Source organism: Periplaneta americana, chromosome 7, assembly GCF_040183065.1.
Source record: "Periplaneta americana isolate PAMFEO1 chromosome 7, P.americana_PAMFEO1_priV1, whole genome shotgun sequence".
Classification (NCBI taxonomy): Eukaryota; Metazoa; Arthropoda; class Insecta; order Blattodea; family Blattidae; genus Periplaneta; species Periplaneta americana.
This window is the reverse complement of record NC_091123.1, coordinates 85,968,942-85,990,555: the sequence shown is the minus strand read 5'-3', so window position 1 is coordinate 85,990,555 and position 21,614 is coordinate 85,968,942. Positions and strand designations below refer to the sequence as shown.

The following is a 21,614-nucleotide window of genomic DNA, read 5'->3' as shown; positions in this document are numbered from 1 at the left end:
GGAACTGGTACTCACAAGCCATATAGCATTCGAGATGCAAATGCGAACAAGCATGGCTTTTGTTCATCAGATGAACTGGCAACAACACTTCTACGTTACAACTAAGAATGGGCCATGATTTCTTGTTGCCAATAACAACTATGGTAACTTCCTGTGGACATACTTCTGACGCAATCACAAAGTATTTTTAATCCAAATATAAGCAATTTTATTTTCGAATGATCTTACATTTAAAGAGCTTCATGTATTTTTAAAGGATTCATATAATTTTTGTCTACATCCATATGCTTGTATACATGAGCATGTACAGTAACGAAAATTATTTACACATTTATATGACTTTTGTGATTTTACGTGTGTTCGTGTCCTTGCTATTGACATATAAGATAAGAGCTGTGAGTTGTCAATTCACCTTTCATTCGTCCATGTCTATAATTCGAACGACTTCGGTTTTTCCCTATAGCAGGCATGTCAAGCACTGGCCTTTTTAGCCTTTAAACGAGGTGTAACAGTCACGTAAAATCTCTTTTAAGCATACTGTATGCCTGCACGCATTTCTGTAAGAGGAAGGTCTCTAAGACTCCTTGTCAGAGGGTACAATATGTCCACACTTAACATCCCTGCCCTACAATTTAATTTGGCTGGTTCAACTTAAATCACCAGCCTGATATAACTGATGTATATGCAAGTCTCGATGTAGTATGATAGATTAGATTTGTTAAATGAGCTTAGGCAGTCCGTTTTCTTAGAAATATTATTTAACTTACTAGCCAATAGAAACTATTAGCTGCAGTACAGCAAGGAAAAAACCTCATTGCAGAATCGTAAATATTAGCACACTGAGAGAACTACATAAAGACACGAAAAGATCCTTATGCACAATTACAATCTTCGTCACTAAATTTAACTTGCAATCATTAGAGAACAAAGAACATAAGTCAGGGTAGAATTTGTTACATTATTTCAGTCAAAATACCCATGTTTTATGTATAGGCACACCTGGAAACTAATTCCATCTCAACTTAAAACTGCTGATGTTCTATCCCACTTCGAAGTAGAAATAATTTTATCAAAATCTGGATAAATGGGGTTCCAACCCTGTCAAGTGACAACTGTGAACTTCAGTTTATCACAATATCCTGAGGCAACATCATTTTATTGATTCAAGCATAGTTTACTATTGCATTTTGCTTTCACAATTGGAACAATTGACTTGCAAAAACTGTTATACCATGGAAAAAAAAATGCGTACAGCATTGTCAGCATTTATACCAAAAAGCTTCAATTGAAAGCTGAACAAAATATCATGGGTGCAAAAACACTCAACAACAACCAGCAACCATAAAGCATCTGTTAAGTTAATATATAATTCAATTGTGGTCATTTTAATATTATCATTTACAATTACATCACAACACTTATGTTTTGTAGCAAGTTACAAACAAATTTACGGCACTTCTTGAAGTAGGAGCGAAATGTCTGTTGTGCTTCACTTCAGCTAACATTATAATGTCAACATGATTTATGCAGCATCCTTACAGAAATCGTGACCGAAAAAGGAAGGCTAAACATTTTGATAATTATTTGCATTTTTATGAGACCAGAGTGTTCATGAATACACTGTATTCGATTATTTAACTGACTGTATTTTACTAGGAAACTTGTAGTGTGTAAGTAGAGTTTTCTTTTAAATTAATGCTAATTCAGCACAAATATACTTAATAATCACTTAGCAACATTTCTTTCAATATATATATTACTTCTACATTATGGAAAAGCACAATGATATAATGCATTTTTTTACTATTGCAAATGTTAATCAGTTGGAAAAGAAAGCAAACTGTACCACTTGTGATAAGAAGTTTTTTCTCTCATTCGAAATAAAAATCGATTTAAATACTGAAGCTTTTAGTTAAATATAAATAAATATGTAAATATTAAAAGTAACACATATCACAAAAGGAAATGATCAATTTCATTCACCACAGAATTCTGCAATTTGAGACATCAAATGGTGCATGAATAATATTGCATCTTCCACCATGGCTGTCAATAAGCTTTTGGAGCGAGTGAAATGGCAGTACTTACTCGAGTATGGATATTGATACTACAGCAATCTAACTTATATTCAAGAATTTTTCTCATTATGAATAAATAATGAACACATCACGCTAGTTAATTTAATTTGGTACCAATCACACTAATTATGCAACATACACAGCAAAAATAAAGGGAAGTTTAAAGCCATCACGTACTATAGTTCCTGTAGTAGGAAGTTGGCACAATTCTGCCAATGGTAAAATATGCACAATTTATGATAATGCTAAAAATATAAGTTACCTCATTTACACAAACCGTACATTTGAAATTCCTCAAAGTATAATTATATTACTCTAATAAAATTATCATTCTTTGATGTCAATTACTTCCATGGTTATGTTATAAAATAAATTACCAATTCAGTTGTAAATCTAATCTGTACTACAAACAATACTTTATTATTAGAACAAAATGTTTTAAAAGTGAACTCAATTTAGAATGTTCTAAACTATCTTATGTTTAAAATAAATTAAATAAAATTCTTGTTTGTTTGTTTTTTTTTTTTAATACTTCAGAAATACATTTATAAACTAATAATACTTTTATGGAATACTTGTTTATGTAAGTACAAATTTTCGCCATCTCAAATTCTGCACTTACATCAGTTATCAAGAAATAATAAAATAAACATAATAAATAAACATATTTCTCACACAAAATATGCAGCCATTATTTATAACTCATTCATTCTATACTGTAACATAATAAATTCATGTCTTGATATCTGTTAATTTTCATATTGCTAAATTAGACACAACATAGTATATTTCATATGAAATGTTATACAAAAGAAACTTTTTCAGAACACATGTAACAGTAAATTAATATCATGGAATGAAATTCACGTTTACTTAAATTAAGACAATTCTTAGCTTAATTATAAAATCAGGCAAAAGATCCATCCTAAGTCCCACGAATCTCAGCATAATCACTACATGAAGTACATTTTACAACTTGTAATTTGCAGTTTTTCAAGAAAGGATATAATATCGAGCACCATTAACTTTTATCTCCCATTTTTATCACAAATATTGCACTTTCATCCATGCTCTGATTTTTAAAGTCATTTTCATATCACAAAAAAAAATATTTCATACTCGAGCAAGTACACTATTGTGCGTTTAGCAGTTCACAAGAGGAAACTGTGTATGCTGCATACATGTGAGGGTATCAAAGAATCTGCCAATGATTGGAATGGTGTTTGTTATAAACAGTAGGCTACCTGCAGCAAATACAAAACAAAAAATAGTATGTTACATAAGTAATAAACAGTGGGGAAAGTCTTCTATTTTATATAATACCTGACGATGAACAAGCAATAATTTATTTTTGTGAAGTCAGTGACATTTCTCTCATGATGTCACCTCAACAATGTTGTCAGTGATTCTGCACTGCGGCAATTCTCACTCTTTTTATCAGCTGCTGCGGCTGCTACCTTACTGCTCAATTTCATAATACATCTTCATCCTATATTCATTGTTTTCTTTTAGCACATACATCCACCTTCTGAATCTTGCTGATCATTCTGTTGTGGTGGCTGCGTCTGTAAATCAACTGCTGCAAGAAATTGGTTAAGGGAAAATCTGCTCTTATTGTGAAAGTTAAACGAAAGTGAATTAATAATACACAAATACTGCAACAAATCTATAGAAGAGATCTGAAGTATAAAATAAAGCATTTGAAGTACACAGGCTAACTGTACTTCACTGATTCCAACTTACTAATTACGAATATGTATGCGTGAGGAAAAAACATTTAAAATAAACAATTTAAGTTGAATATTATGTTAAATATTTCATTATTCAGCATATATGTTAGTTATGATTGCACAGTGAAACAACAACAGTTCGAATCAATTAAGTAAAATAATATAATATACCATATTAAATACATTTCCTAGTACCAATCTAATGTAACTGATATAATGTAATACATTTCACTTTAAATAAAATTTCCATATCTATAGCAATGGAAGCAAAGATGAAGAAAGGCCTACCTTGGTCCTCATTACATCACATATGCAAACACTTGCACATACATCATGTCAGACACTATGTTTCCTGACAAAAGAATATAAAAACTATGCTAAAGGATTGAGAAAACTTTTCGGTACTCCACCATATGCTGAAACTTTACATCTGCAACATTTTGGAACTGAAAAGAATAATGGCATTAAACGTTAGACGTAATATTTATTGCACAAAGCGAAGTAAATTTGTTCAAGATGAGAATGAAAGTAAACTTCTTCTGGTGGTGGTCCTGGCGAAGTGTTCGGGCTATTGGGATAAAAGAGTAAAGGAAACCCTGGCCATAACGGCGGAACGCAGTAACCTGAATCGGGACTCGGGTCTCCAACTAAGCGCGGCGTGGGCACCGGCTATTAAATTTCTCAATGCCCAGACGACGTGCCGTCACCAGCGGAGGACACATAAGAACTCGTCTGCCGAGCCCTTCGTGAGACCCGCGGTCAACCAGCCAAACAGTACAAAGCAAGATGACATGTCGGCCGTGTTCACGCCGCAGTCCGCACTAATAGGAGCCAATCAGCGCACAGCCCCTCGGCTGACTCCTTCCTCTGGCACTATAAATTAGGAGCTGGGTACCCTTAGTTATCATTTAACCCTGAAGATGAGGAAGATGAACATTCTCGAAACGTCGGTGGATCACCAACTTATGACCTGGCTGGAAGCCCGAGAAAATTTTGAGTTATTACGTCGCCAGGAAAGCTTCAGTAGTTATCTTGAAGTACATGAAGAGGTACATTTCATATCTGAGGATGGCAGTGACAGACAAGCAGATATAGGCAGTAATATTGGACCCAACTGTATGGTTCGAAAAGGATGCATCTCAAGTCTTAGCGGATGATCGATAAAAACAAGTCATTTACCGCCAGGGGCATATACTGCAGATTTCAAGGTGTGCACTGGACACCCTGTAAATTCGGTAATCTCATTTTTTATTTTAAGTTGTTTTATATAATGCAACAATAATTTTAATTTATCACAATTTAAATGCATGGTAATCTCATTGGAAGTTGACGTATATATTTCAAGACTAATTTTAATTCATTACCATTTAAATATTTTAAATGCCTGCTGGTTGAATGTGCACACCATCCCCAGAACGGCTTTCGTTTTATAACGTACGCTCTGCCTGACGAAGTGGGATGAGTTCTGGTCTGGGTGTCCTGTCCGTACAAAAGAACATTCCCTGCTGAGATTTACTACTATAATTTTCTGTGCGCGCAAGGTGGCATGGTGGGGATACTCGCTTCTCTCAAGCTCGCAGGTCGTCCTGTATACAGGCAGCTCAACTTGTCAATAGCGTTACAAAATATAGTGTTTTACGTGTGTGTTTTCTGTTTGTGTGAGTGAATTTACTGTGTTTAGGTTTTTACTAGGGTTCATAGTTGTGTGCCAGCACAGGTGAACAATTTAAATTACTTATTTAATGATAATAGCACTTGGAAATGTACACTGTAAATGATCTTTTGCAAAAGCCATTCTCTTCTCGCCCACTAGGAGAGAAATTACATATAGTGAATAAGGGTAGACCTACCCCGCCACTTCCGAATTTAGTGCAACAATATAAAACAAAAAGCGAACAATACACTAGACATTTTTCTATTTCACAATATGAAACTGTAGAATAGTTAGCGGGTTGTGGAACTTCAAACAGGTTATTTTGCTGGCCATGGTTATTGTTTGATCATAAATAATGCAATTTTGAATAACGTTATTTGTAGTTGCCTCCTTTCTCCGGCATTTGCAGGGCAGTCATTGAAACAAGGTGATTAATTTTTAAGAAGTTGTGGTGCGAGTACTTTGAATAATATTTAAATGTCATTTTCTTTTAATTTCATGTCATTTTTCCTTTAGTTTAAGGGCATTTTAATGATCGTTTTAAGTAGATTTTTAGGTCATCATCATCCGCCCCATAGCTATTATTTATAAATAATACTAAATTATATATTAAAAATGGCAGTTAATGTTGAACCAATATTTCACTTAGGCCTATAATAATTGTACGAGATAGACCAACTATATATTTTTAACAGAACACCCAAACTCCAGGTTCAGCCTACGCCACTGTTTACCGCCCATGTATTCCTCACTTGAATGAGCAGTATAATGCAATTGATTACATATAGGACGTGAGAGGTTTGCTTTTTGGTGCCCATAGATCGGCATATAAATATACTACTGACATTTTAAAACAATATGATGTGACATCCCAAGATATTAAAAATATTTGTTTAAATATCTTAAAGAAATCCATAGGCATTTTACATAATCATTTATAGAATGTTTAATTTTTAAACTTTCTAAATTGCATATTGTACTATGATTGCTACCTATTGTATTGATTTTTCTCTCTATTCCATATAGCCTATACATTTTTTAAATTGTTTTTCGGACCTATATGGTCATCTGTTATGATAGGAGGATGTATTAATAATAATAAAATTTAGGAATAATCTTTGCTATGCTAGCAATTGCTTTATTAGTGTTTTAATATATTTTGTAACCAGTTTTGCAGACTAATAAAACATCCTGGAAATTGAAAATCAATTGCAAGCTTCAAAGTTACAGTAATATTTACATTTTTCACGATCCTCATAATGAAATAACATTGACGAATTAAAAAGTGACAAACCGCAATTTTATGAATATGTTTACGTTTAATTTAGAAAATAAGTTCTGTATCCTTGCACACTGCTGGTTACTCAGTCAGTTAGTATTCATGGAATGTCCAATATTTAATTGTGGTATTAATGCATAAGTAAATAAGTGGATATATCAGGAAAAACTACCAATTTGCAAGCAGATTACACTTCTACGTATTATGTTCCATATAGTCTGATTTTGAAACAATATTCCTTATATTTTATTAATTATTCCATATTATCTTTCAACAGCAGTACAGTAATTATTCAATGTTGCTGAGATAAGATAATTTGTGATGAGGAGAAAACGTGAAGATCGTGATATATTTTACAACACTATTTCAGTAGCAATTCCTTGAAAGAACTAAAAAAACAGTAAAGAAAAAGTAGACTGAAAAGAGTGCTCTTGGAGACAGAACCTTGAAACTTACAATCCAACCCATTCGGAGGCATTGGTATGATACATCAACAAACGCAATTACGATTTTTATACACACAGTTCAAAATACTTGAGTAAATCCTCATACTGTATACAGAAATAAATTTTTTGTGGTGAAATTCGTATGAAGAAATTATGATATTATTATTATTAGGTATAAAGATCACACATGCCTTGCTAAGGCAAAGAAACACATAATAATAATAATAATAATAATAATAATAATAATAATAATAATAATAATAATAATAATAATCCGACAAATATCTTGTTCGTGTAAATCGTAATAAATATTTTTTTGTTAAATATAGATACAGATCTAATAATATTTGGTGGCTGTTCCTTATCTCACAATTATTTATCTATATCTAGAAGTTGAAGTTTCTCAAGTAGAGAGCAGACAACATACGAGTTTTTCAATGTATACTAACAGTACCGTAATTTCCCATAACTATGGTCCAGGCACCCAACTATGTTCCAAAACGCATTATGTACTACATAGTCCTCTAAGAGTTCGGTGTTTACCATTTAAGACGCCACTGTGATGGAATTATGTTCCCCATAGATGCTTCTATCTGCCATTACACGTGGCAATGATATGGATGCTTAACAAGGTCAGTGTGCATCGTTCTATTGAATGTGTGAAGACACGAAATCATTCAGTTTGTGATTGTCTGTTATATTAAGATCTCCTATGTAGAACTGCTATGTTATAGATATATGATTCTTTGTACAATTAAACCTGGATATATAGTGTTTACGTTCACGTAATAATTACACTGGCAGAGGTTAAGGACTCTGCGTGAAAAATGTTTAACCTCAAGGCTAGAAGTCAGTCCTCAACTATGTACCACAATTTTTCGTGGACCATAGTTTTATTTCATTTTGAAATATTTGTTTCAATAAAATGCGATAAATGTGATTATTTACTTCTGCAAATACGGTACCTCAGTATATTCTAAAACACCATTTAACATTATAGTCAAGTAAACAAAGAAACAGGCTGTTCCAGCATCAATGGTACTAGCATGAATGATGGTCCGGTAAAACGAAAACTTCATGGTAGAAGGAAAACAACCGTCCCTCTGAGTGACTATGAGAGCGATGAAATTGAATTGGATACAGATTATGATTCAATTTCAGAATTACAAGAGAAGTGGCGATTCAAAGGATGAAATAAGCCTAATGAATGTAGTTCTCAGTACGATAAATAAACATTATCAGTGAATTTATTTGTATAATATTTTGCTAAGAATGTGTTAGTTTATTTTGATACCATACTTTTGTTCTTTGATATACACTCACGTGCAAAAAAAAAAAAAAAACCGGGCCAACTACATTTTCTTTAAAATTTTTGAAAATTGTAGGATTTTTTAATTGTAGGTGTGCTGAGATTCATTTAGTTATTCATTTATTTTGTGATACGTAACACTGTAATACTGAATACGTAATAGCCAACAATGATTTGAAAAGAAGATTCGTTCTTCTTGTAATATTGTGTGTAAACGTCTCGGACTCATTTCGAGCTAAGCTGAAGCTTTCTACAGACTGGTAAGCTCTTTTGAGGCAGTATTGGAGTACTTCATTATATACAAATGTCACTACAGTAAGTCCTACCGATCCAGCAAAACTGGTTGCATTGATAGAAGGTGGGAATAGCGTTATGTCACTGCAGTTCTTGGGATTCCTCAATCGACTGTACGAGTGTACCATCACTTTAGAGAGACAGGCGGTTATTCCAGGAGACCCGGTTCAGGGAGAAAACGAGTAACTTCGGCTCGTGACCATTTTATTGTCCTAAACACATTAAGAAATCGCCTTTCCACAGCTATTGAGACCAGAAGAGCATTCCAGAAAATAAGACAAGTTAACGTGAGTGAGAGAACTGTAAGAGGACGTCTGGATGAATGTGGGTCGATTCCAGAAGACCAGCTAAAGGCCCAGAATTGCTCCAGAAACATCATGTTGAACGACTACGTTTTGCTCACAATCATGCTAATTGGAACCTGGGGGGAGTGGCGACGAGTGCTCTTCACAGTTGAATCGAGATTTAGTTTACAGATGGACTTGAAAGAGTGTGGAGAAGAGGAGGAGAACGTTTTTCTTCATGTTCCTTCAGTTCACGTGTCAGTTTCCAAGGTGAATCAGTAATGGTATGGGGTGGCATTTCGTATGAAGCTCACACAGAACTTGTTTTCATTAATGGAGGTGCTTTGACTGCTCCAAGATACATCGAAGAAGGTCTAATTTAACATATGGTACCATATTCCACACTTCTTGGTGAAAAGTTCCTGTTAATGCATGGCAATGCACGCCCTCATGCTACAAGAATCGTGGATGAGTTCCTTCACAACGTTGGATTGAATAGGATGGCATGGGCAGCAAGAAGTCCTGATATAAACCCTATTGAACATGTGCGGGAAATGCTTGGGAAGTAAGTTAGAAGTCGTCTAACTCCACACAGCAACTTACAGCAGCTCCGAAATGTTATAAGTAAAGAATGGAATAGAATCGACCACACTGACATCCAGAATTTGATCGAAGGGTTGAATAGGCGGATGGTAAAGGCTGGTTCACAATAAACCGGGAACAGAAACGACAACGAGAACGAGAACGGAAATATTGTTAAAATAAATGTATTTAAATGTGAACATTCACAATTAACTATTGTGAATGCTCACACTTAAATACATTTATTTTAACATTATTTCCGTTCTCATTGTCGTTATCGTTTCCGTTCTCGATTTATTGTGAACCAGCCCTAACAGTCATACAGTCACGGGGAGGTAATACCCGCTATTACCAACATCTGGATGGCCACAAAATCAGTTGAACATTTGGAAGAAAATTGATATAATTTGTAAGTTTTGACACCTTTTAATTATATCCATTGTTTGGCGTTGAAAATAATAGCGCAAATGATAATGAATAAGTTTTTTTTTTCTGGGAAGCAATGTTTTCTTAATTTTTCATAAAGGATTTTCTGATTCTCACTTCATAAAAAATTGAGAAATTTTAGGTGGCCGGGTTTTTTTGGCGGTGAGTATAGTTGTTCATTATTGCAGAAAAATGACTTTCAGATTTCACTTGTTTATTGAGTGTTTATGTAATGCGTACTAATAACAAGAATCCATGCAATTTTCATTTATTTTTAATATTTCTGTGCTGGATTATGTTTCTACCCTTAAATTAGAAACTCAATGTATTGATTTACGAATAATTACAGCTCCAGCTATAGTCCATTCATGCTTTCAAGCATGAATATATGAGTGGACCATAGTTGGGCAACTCAGAATACAACTATGTACCAATGCTTATTATTTTTTTTAACACTTATAATTAAATAATTTCAAACACATATGTCAATATTTATTTAATATAAATTTACAAGAGTCTGAAGCCAAAATTTCACTTAATTTGGATGAATAGTACTGAATATAAAAAGTAAAATGTGACAAATGTGGACCATAGTTAGGGGAAACTACGGTACTATAAATCCAAGTCTAGTTTTCAGGTAAAGCTCCCTGTGAAGCAGACTTGAATAATTTCAAGGGAAAAATTGTTCTGGGGCTGGGTACCGATTCCTGGGCCTCTGGTTGAATATACCAGTGCTCTACCGACTGAGCTACCCAGGAACCCCACTTTTTCCCCTTATATCCACACATCGAGTGGGCTGATGAGATGCCAGAGACCCACATCTAGTGCACACAAATTCTGTGTGACTTGGGATTGTGGTTTTCTGTTAATGTACCTACAGTTACGTATGTATTATGCAAGTCTAGTTTTCAAGTAGAAATCCCTGTGAAGCAGACTTGAATAATTTCAAGGAAAAACTTGTTCCGGGGCCGGGAATCAATCCCGGGCCCTCTGGTTGAATGTACTAGCATTCTACTGACTGAGCTACCCAGGAACTCTACCCGACACCGTCTCAATTTTTCCTCTTATATCCACACAACTCGAAGTGGACTGACGAGACGCCAGAGACACACATCGAATGCACACAAACTCTGTGTGACTTGGAATTGTGGTTTTCTGTTAACGTACCTAATGTTACGTAGGTATTATGCATGTCTAGTTTTCAGGTAAAGCTCCCTGTGAAGCAGACTTGAATAATTTCCTGGGTAGCTCAGTCGGTAGAGCACTGGTAAGTTCAACCAGAGGCCCTGGGATCGAAACCCGGCCCTGAAACAATTTTTCCCTTGAAATTATTCACGTCTGCTTCACAGGGAGCTTCACCTGAAAATTAGACTTGCATAATATATACGTAACTATAGGTACATTAACAGAAAATCACAATTCCAAGTCACACAAAGTTTGTGTGCACTTGATGTGGGTTTCTGGCATTTTGTCAGCCCACTCGAGTTGTGTGGATATAAGGGGAAAAATTGAGACGGTGTCGGGTGGTATTCCTGGGTAGCTCAGTCGGTAGAGTGCTGGTACATTCAACCAGAGACCCCGGGATTGATACCCAGCTCTGGTACAATTTTTCCCTTGAAATTATTCAAGTACTGTAAATATTTACTTAGTCTTCTGATACTAATACAGTACTTACAGGCTGGTTGGATTCATCTTATACAACACGAAGTATATAACAACGATAATAAACAATTAGCATATCCAGTGCCCTAGATCAACAAAATGTGAGACTACAAGCAAAAAAAAAAAAAGAACAGAATATGTTTATGTCACATACGTCGTTTTAATGTATGCAGATGAAAAATAAATGGATGAAAACATTAAAAACAATGGATAAGAGAATGCTTCAAGAACCTAGATATCACTGACTGGTATAAAATAGAGCCATGTTAATGATACAGCATAACACTTGAATTATTTTATAAATGCATACCAGTATTTAATTAAGAGTAATGCTATTTCACACGCAATATATCCTACTTTCATAATATCTTCAAATATTTCTCTCCATTTTTATTTATACAAAAGCAATATTTAACAAATAAAATTAGCACTAAACTGGGATCGAATAAAGTCGTGCATTATGCCCTTTGGTGCCACTTGAATTTATTTTCTACGAAAACCACCTTCACTACTTGCTACTAAATAAACATGAAACTATTTTAACATAACTCTGGACACTCAGTAACGTGTATTACCATCCCCTAGAATCAATTACCACTCTTATCCTATCCAGGATCCCGGCAAGTAGGATGCAGATGTCATTCTGTGGAACTGCATCCTGTTCTTCATGAAAAGCTGCCGAATCTCAGCCAGGGTTTGAAGAACTTGTCAGTGAATTCAACTTCCGAGAATGTCCCACACATGCTTGATGGAGTTGAAGTCATGACTTCGTGCTGGCCAATTCAAAGTCATAACACTAATGATGCCCGGCTCTTCTAGGAACTGTACAGACATCGAGCAGTATGAGGTCTGGTGATGTGCATCAAAACGAATTTCTGGCCAACATAAGATGCAAAAGGAATGACACGTTCAAGTACCTCTGTGATATAACAATATACATTCAGTGCCCCTTTTCAATGAGCAAAAGCTCGGTGTGAGCTTCAGAGCTGATGCTCCCCATACCATGACTGAATCTCCTCCAGACAATTTTTGCTAAGAAGGTAGAGAGGGTATAATGCTCCCCAGGCCTTCTCTACACTCTTTCCCTTCCGTCTGGAGACTTGAGGCTGAACATTGATTCATCAGTGAAAATAATTGAAACCCATGAAGCTGCTGAATACATTATTTCAAGTGTCGGTCATCAAAAATACAAAAAACTAACAAGGAAACTGTTAATGAGCTCATGTCGATATCTCTCAAACTGCACACATACACTGTCTACCAAAAAGTAACTGGGCACTGTTTTTGCCCCTTTAGAACCTCGTGGTACCACCTCTTGTTGCTACAACAGCAGCCACCCTGTCAGGCATGCTCTCCACTAGTTTTTGTAGGATATTCACTGGAATGCATCGCCATTCCTCTTGCAACATGGCACTCAGTTGGACAATGGAAGTTGACCCCATGTTTCGGCAGCTACTATGCAGTGGTATGCAGACAATAATGTTCACCGGTTGGACTGGCCTGCACAGAGTCCTGATCTCAATTCCATTGAGCAGCTTTGGGACGAATTGGACCAGCGATTGAGGTCTCGGGAGATGCAGCCAACGTCCATTGTCCACTTGATTGCCATGTTGTAAAAGGTATGACGACGCATTCCAGTGGATATCCTACACAAAATAGTGGACAGCATGCCTGATAGGGTGGCTGCTGTTATAGCAACAAGAGGTGGTAACACGAGGTTCTAAAGGAGCAAAAACAGTGTCCAATTACTTTTTTGTAGATAGTGTATATCTCCAATTGCAACTTTCCATATAACTTATTTTCGCATCCCTATAGTTACCTTCACTATATTCTATGGAAATCTAACTACGTGCACTTTGGCATGAACTCGTTAGTCATTAGTCACCTTTTAACATGTAGAAACAAGCATCCAGTCAAAATGAATGGATTCGTTTATACCATTAATTGAACGCTTAGAGTTTTTTTCTTTTCAGTATTATTATACAGCACTATGATCATGTTCCTCAATCTAATATTTATTGGGGCCGTATTAACTATGCGGTTATCTAGTGTTGATGTGATTGGTAACAGCAAAATGGTATTTAGCGAGGTGAGTCCAAGGATTAGCCATACAATTATCTGACATTCGTCTTATATTTGGGAAAAATTTAGGATAAATTCAACCACATTATTGGTCTAAGTGAGATTTGGAAATACACTTGATAGCAGCCTCAGATTACAAGTTTCCGCTCATTATTCTGAGATTTTCCCAGTGACCTGATCATGTTATTAGCTTGTTTTAAAGGAGCACTGAACAATAAAATTATTTTTTCATATGTTGTAGATCAGTGGTGTTCAATCTTTTTTGCTAGTGTACTTAACCCCAAAATAGATTTTCTTTTTACCTTTGCATCCCCAAACTGCATTGTAATAATATGAGAACAAAAACAAAAAAAATAAATAAATAAATAAAAAAAACATGTAAACTGCAATAATTATCAACAAATATAATAAAATATGACAGCATTTATATATATATATATATATATATATATATATATATATATATATATATAGTCAGTGGTTCAGTGGGACGCATACCTCTTGAGACAACTCCATGTACCCCCATAGCCCTTGGCAGTACGGGTATCACAGATTGAATACCACTGTTGTAGATAACAGGGAGCTAATGAATGACAGCACTGAAAACCGCAACTCAAACATCAAATGGTTCTCAACACTGCCACACCCGTGGTTTGCATTGTGTAAGCTCATAACTGATTAATGCTTTGTTACAAAAAGAACGGTATTTTACGAGATCTGGACATGAATTACAGTGAATGTAGTGTGATTAACTGAAGCAAGAATGGACTAGCTGTGGTGTGACATGGCAGTGACGTCATACACATTGCCAGTATCCACGTTTAAAGATACGTTACTTTGAAACCATTAGTTGTAGAAAGGTCATGTGTATATAATTAAATTATGTTGTTTAGAACATATCATCCCAGAATGTAAATTTTACTTCAGTACCATACCCCTTTAATATGGCAGTCTAAACAAGATCATGTATACTTTATGAGTGGAACTTTGAAAAAAGTTTCTAGCAGACTATATTTATAAAAAAAACAGGTCAAAGTTCATTTACACATTCAGAACAGAGAACTTCGTTTGCAAAGATAAAGAATAATAATGAAATATTTGAGAACTAAAAAAATATCAGTACAGCAAAAAATAATATTGAGTGTATACACAGAGGTGAACGAATATCCAAGTTAAGACTCCTGCAAAGAAGACAGGGCAACGAAGGACATACCACCAGCATCAGGAATACTCCTGATCCACCAGTAGTAGACACCACCCATTGGATGCCCCTGTCTGACTAGGGCAGAGTCACAAACAATACAAAAAGAAACAATAACTGGCTTGTTTTCTCTCCTTGGCTTTGTCGAAGCTCGTACACTTTACCTTGAAATCATATTGAGTGAAATAGAGTACTGGTGGGACTAAGTTTGTAACACGAGAAAAACCCCGAGAAAAGTAATCATTTTGTTCATTACACACATCACTCCTTTCAGTACCTAGGACTGAATCCCAGTTAGCAAAAGAATGATGAGCCTACATACTAGCACTGAGGTATTAGAAAGGCCCAAACAGCAAGTAAAACAAATAATATATGTAAAAGATGCAACAAAAATTATATGAATATAATCACCAATTTTCACATACAAAGTTGCCATTAATTTTTTTAATTAGCCTTGCAAATTTCTGTGAAAAAATACACCAAGGAATCCAATGGTGAGGAAAATCGGTTTTCTATATCAATTTTTCGTCGATTATCGATTCGTTCTTTATATTCTTACTACCAGTTACGTATATTTTATAACAGATTTAGAATCCGCCAAAAAAAAAGTATACACTCTTTGTCAAACTGTATTGGGATATTGATATTGTCAATTGATTTGAATTACGAGTATGTTGTAGTATGGTCTTTCGGTCAAGAGATGTCTGTACTTTCATCACGATAGTGAGAAAACAAAATGGCTGGAGCACGCTTGAGGTTCGAGTAGCGAAAATGCATTCTAAAGTGGTTTATGAGGTTTGATAATGTCATTGAAGTGCAGTGTCAGTGAAGGCGGGAGTACAAAACAGAATCCCCAACCTGCGTAACAATTAAACGCATTATTGACAAGTTTGAGGCGCATGGAACAATTTGTGATATTCACGAAGGAAGATCAGGAAGACCGCATACAGCTACAAGTCCTGCTTCATCGGCTCTCGTGTTGGAAAGGTTTGTTACTTCTCCACTGAAGTCTGCTACACAATGTGCACGTAAAGTGGGGATTAGCAGTACAAGTGTACGACGAATTCTGAAAACTGCTAAGTAGAAAGTTTACATCCCACAATTACTGCATGTGATTAATGATGACGATCCTGATGGACGAATTCAATTTTGCGAATGGTAACTGAAGATGAACAATTTGTGACGAAGGTAGTGTGGTCTAATGAGGCCCAGTTTAAATGTAATGGAACAGTGTATCGGCATAACTGCATCTACTGGGCACTGGAAAAGTCTCATGTTCATTTGGATAAGGCGGTCAATCTACCAGGGATTCATGTGTGCTGCGGACTATCATCTAGGGGCTTAGTAGGATCCTTTTTCTTTGATGGTACTGTCACTGGAGGAGAGTACCTCAAAATGTTACGCACATAAATTTCACCAGGTGTATGTGTGCTTTATGGAGCCGATGATGAGGTCTTCTACCAACAGGATGGAGCACCACCACACACCACCTAGCCGTACAAGCTTTCCTGGATGACAATCTGCAGGGACAATGGATTAGATGAAGAGGGCCCATTCAGTTCCCCTCACGGTCGCCAGATCTAAGCCCTATGGATTTTTACCTGTGGGGAACTGTGAAAGATCAAGTCTATCGACTTAAGCCGCGCATGCTAAAGAACCTTCACCAGGAGATTACAACAGCATGCACAGTGATCTCCATTGAAACATTGACTGATGTAGCTGCAGCGACTGCTCGTCATTACGTTAAGTGTCTGGCAGCCAATGGCGAACATTTTGAACATCTAAAGTAACCAAGTGCTTAACTGAATATAGTACTACATGTGTGATCAGTATTTAAATGTAAAACAAACACATAATAAATAGTTTTCGTTCCTTAAAGAGTGTATACATTTTTTCGGCAGATTCTTGTACCTGATGCAATGTAGGTATGTGGAACGAAAATTCCTCTTTCCCAGTGCATTGCACCAACAGGAACTAACGGTAATGCTATGGAATGAACAATGTCAATCGCCCATTAACAGCTAGACTGGAAACTATTGCTGGAAACTTTGCAGGACATGGATTCGTCCATGAGGTCAGCTGCTCGACCTTACTGGTTACAAAGTAATAACTGAACTATATACAGAAATTAAAAACTTTTAGTGCTAGTGTTCGGCATTTTCTACGGAATTATATGCACAAGGGAATTTTACACTAAAATGAACGTAACTTAAATTCTGTATTCTATAGTAAGTACAATTTTCTTTTCTTTAATGACCTTCAATGTTCTAGGAAATAACGTGCTTGCCATTGAATACCAGATTTTTCCACGGTTCAAACCTTGCTGAGCCAGAGGATTTTTGAAGGCAATAAAATTAGTAAGTATAGTTTTTTTCAGAAGACATACAAGTTGCGAGGTCCTTCAGCTATATTTACGACCTTTAAAAGAAGCCTGACATATGAGAGGACTCCAGGAAAAAATGTAGCAGCCAAAATGAGTGTGTCTTCTTATCACCTTTCACCTATAAACTATTCATTACATACTTCCCTTCAATGCAATTCATGCCAACAGGTAATAACATTATAGAATAATGTAAGTTAAAAGGCACCTGGAGAGGATATAAAATATATTGTTACACCTAGGCAATGAACAGTCAGCTATTATGCTACTTTGATTATAAGTGTAGGCCTATATCAGAAGCTTATAATTAAATTAAGTATCTAGCCTATCACATGTACATCAGATTGGCCATTCCCATGTTATAAAATGGCAACATAAAATGAGAACAATTACCAGAACCTTCACCGTCGAAAGTCATTTTTTGTAATGACTGCTACGTAGATGGAAGTACAGTTGCTCCACGCAATTCCATAAGGGTTATGACGTGACTTCTTTGGCAGTTGCTAGATGGTAGCATAGTGAAATTGATCAAAGTGGTTGCCTTTAAAGTCCATTAGGCTGACAAATCTGTTATATGTGATCAGGGGTACATATAACTACTTTATCTCCTCAATTTACATTCATTGTAGTCCCTCAAATAGCTTGCAGGTAAAATAACTACACCAAAACAAACACACACTTATTTATACTCATTACTGTAAAATATTATAACAATTACAATGGCTGAAGATAAAAAGGCAACACCAGAACATGAAACTGGTTGAAGTAACACAAAGCATTACATTTTAGTAAAACTTCTTAATAAAGCAACACATAATTGAAAATTAAAATTAGGTATATAATTACCAAGATATAAAGGATTACGTTATACAACAGAAAGTATGTTTTGTTAAATATTGTATTACAAACTCATTCTTCTGTCAGATCTAACACACTTAGGAAACAAAGTCAAGTATGGTATATGGCATCAATAAGACCTCTTTGTACTAATGAAGTGCACAGAAAAACATTATCCCAGACATGCACAAGTTGTAAACATAATTACATTTTCATTTCTTTATGATTACATTAGAACTTGCATTCCTTTATGTGTGTAAATTCAATAAAATAAAGATAGACCATAATACTGTAAATGTTAAGTACTTTTTGAAATACTTACTGAGTTGCTGTTATTCTTCATTTCTTATGCATATGTCCATTTTCATTTCTTAACCAAATAAGGGGGGATCATCAATGGCAACAGAGTCATCAAGGATCTACTACAAGAAAACTTACTTTTTCTGGCAGTTCTAGACAAAATCTCCTTTAAATACATAATTCAAAGTTTCACATTAACATTTTGTAACAGAACGTGAGAAATTTGGCCAATATCTTAAAAAGTTGAATATTTCTAGTAATTCAAATAATTTCAATTTCTTTTCCAATTCCCAGTTAGTTGGCAATGAAGCTATTTACCATCTTACAGTTCAATACTTTTCGATGATGTCTCGATCTGCTGGGAGGGTCATGCAGACAGCTAAGCAATCTTTGTCCATGTACCGGTATATGTCCTTGCCACAAAGTACACCATTTGTAAATGTAGAATGCCAATTCTATGTAGATACTTTGCCAGGCAGTCATTGTGTTACCATGTGGAAAGCTGCAACAGCCTATTTTCTTGATGCTTTTGGGATTAGATTTGGTTCCTAGAGGAGACTTTATGACCTTTCTTTAGCTGATTCTTTCATTTTGTCCACGAATTTTTCTGTATTGGTGTTTAATGTTACATTTTTCAGAGGGGAAGGGTTGAGTAATTTAATTCTGTATTAAGGTACTTCCCTCTTAGTGAGTTGATCTGCTATTTCAGTGCTAAATTCAGTATGGGAAGGAAAAGTGAGGGGATGTTGTAATTTATATACTTTCTGAATGAAGCTTTCCTGTGTTTTTAATTTAGGGGATAGGACTTTATACTGCCTCCAGTAATCTGTTAGATAATTTATTTTTCGAATTGAATTATTGCCTGTTTTTCAAAATGCTGCGATAGTGGTTTCTGCCAGGTTAGGAGTCACATTGTGTCAACAGGAGTGGTCTTAACTGCTCCTGTGATTAGCCTAAGTACCTGATTTTATATTTTTTCTATTTTGTCGAGTCATTGTGGTGCTGATGTGATGAGAATTTCACTACAATATTTGATAACTTTATACCAGATTTAGCCTACTCTGGGCTTCTTTTATTCCTGTGTATATATTCTTTTCAAGATAATTTACATCAAATATCACTCCAAGATATTGAGAATTATTTCCTCTATGTAAAAGGGTTCCTTTCAAAGTTATATTAATATGAATTGGTTTTTTGCTAGCATGAAGATTTGATACTTTGTTTTTTCAGTGTTTATTTCCATTAAATTGTTATAGCACCATCTTTCTTATTTGTTTATTGCAGTATTAATATGGGTTTCTAGTGTTTTTTTTTTTTAATCCCAGATTACCAGATCATTTGCAAATAGGGCATATTTGGTATTATGTTATGCTCCAAATTTTCAGGCAAGTCATTGATAAATATATTAAGTAAGGAAGTACTAAGGACTGCTCCCTGAGGTAGGTCATTGCTGTCTGTCAAATTGTAAGTGTGGAGAAGAAAAACCAATCTGTTAAATACCTGTAACTCAAGTGTCCTTTGTTCTTGCATCAGAGATACATGTTAATTTCGTGTCTAAATTATGAATATGCTACACCTTTTCAACATATGTTTGTTATAAACATTTTTAATCTTTTGTAGAGAGGTGTTATTGTTTTCACTGTCAGTACAGTCATGCAGTAAAATGACAGTAACATAAGAAAAGTGATGATTATCATCGAAATATTTCACGTACTTTCTTTCTACATCTAATAGGGAGTGGTTTGTGTTATTTCTCAGTTCAAATATTGAGTTGTATAATAACTGAGAAGATACTGATTATTATTAGAATGCATTTATAAAATGAACATAAAACTTAGGGGAAAAGGAATAGTAACCACTAATACATTGCAAATATTCCAAGTGTATATGGGAGTAGAGTAATAGTTTGCAGATATTCACACAGAAGTCCAAAAAAAAAAACATTATACTGGTAAAATTTATGGTGCAACCTGCACTAGAAAAATGTTAATTGTATAACACGGGATGGTGAAAACTCTACCTTTTTTTATGAGACAGAATGACAATACTTGGTGGAAGTAATATAACTTTGCAAATATTAACAACTTATGTCTTGAATAGAGCACAAAAAATGCTAATACCAAATTAGTCCCACACAAATACTTCTCTCAGAAAAGAAAAAAAAATTTCCTAAATATTAACACTGTTTTATTCGATAAATACTACCAATAGGATTCTGATTTTTACTCTTATCATTAGAGAAAATGATAAGAAATGATATATCCCTTTGCAGTTTTTCAATAGATGGACAATTTTCTTGCAAATCAAATAAAAAGATTAACACAGTTATTTCCTGCCATTAGGAAGTTTGACAACTCTACTGAAGGGACTAAGGGACGCAACTCAGCAGTTCAGACTGAGCCAGAGTGATGCTCTGTTGCCAGACTACGCAGACTTTCAGCCTAATTTTCTAAATATTAACCATGCACTTAATTACAAACCACATCATAGTTTTCTATTTATTTTAATGCATTCTATTGCCCCCTTCAATCTGCACAGTTATATCGCTTCCACTCTGAATATAAAGTTACATGTGCCACTGCTTATTTGCTGACAAAATTATGCGACTACAGACATGCACACGATCAAGTTGCCAAGTGCTGATCTATAGTCACCATCACTTTATCATTTATGCTAAGGGGTCCTTTTCTTTTAGGGGTTAGGTACAGCTCACAGGAGTAAAATTTTGTAAATATTCAACATTTTTTTTCCTCCATTGCTGTATCTTGTGCAATAATGAAAATTAGTATGTGTAGAACACTGTCCTCCTGCTATATGAAAAAAATATTTCTACAATTTAAAAAACATTATTTGCATTTTTTTTTTCAAAATTCAGTTCACTGTGCATAACTAAAAAACTATCCGATATTCTGTGATGAAATTTTTTGTGTGTATTTATGCATGTCATATCTACAATGTGATGCAAAATCACTGCTCCATCTTTGACGAATTGTCTGATAAAACATAAATTCTTTAAAAATGGTCAAATATTAGTATTTTGTTCTAACACAAAATAAAAAAAATATACTAG

At 35.0% G+C, this 21,614-nt stretch overlaps 1 protein-coding gene across 1 annotated transcript in view; it reads right to left on the bottom strand.

Moving 5' to 3' along the window:
• Positions 1 to 1,348: 1,348 nt before the first annotated feature.
• Positions 1,349 to 21,614, bottom strand: part of LOC138703253 (ras-related protein Rab6) — a 195,936-nt gene continuing 175,670 nt past the window's right edge. Inside the window, exon 7 of the mRNA XM_069830983.1 lies at positions 1,349 to 3,657. Coding sequence (XP_069687084.1) covers positions 3,587 to 3,657 — 71 coding nt within the window. The 3' untranslated portion in view covers positions 1,349 to 3,586. The remainder of the gene's footprint in view (positions 3,658 to 21,614) is intronic.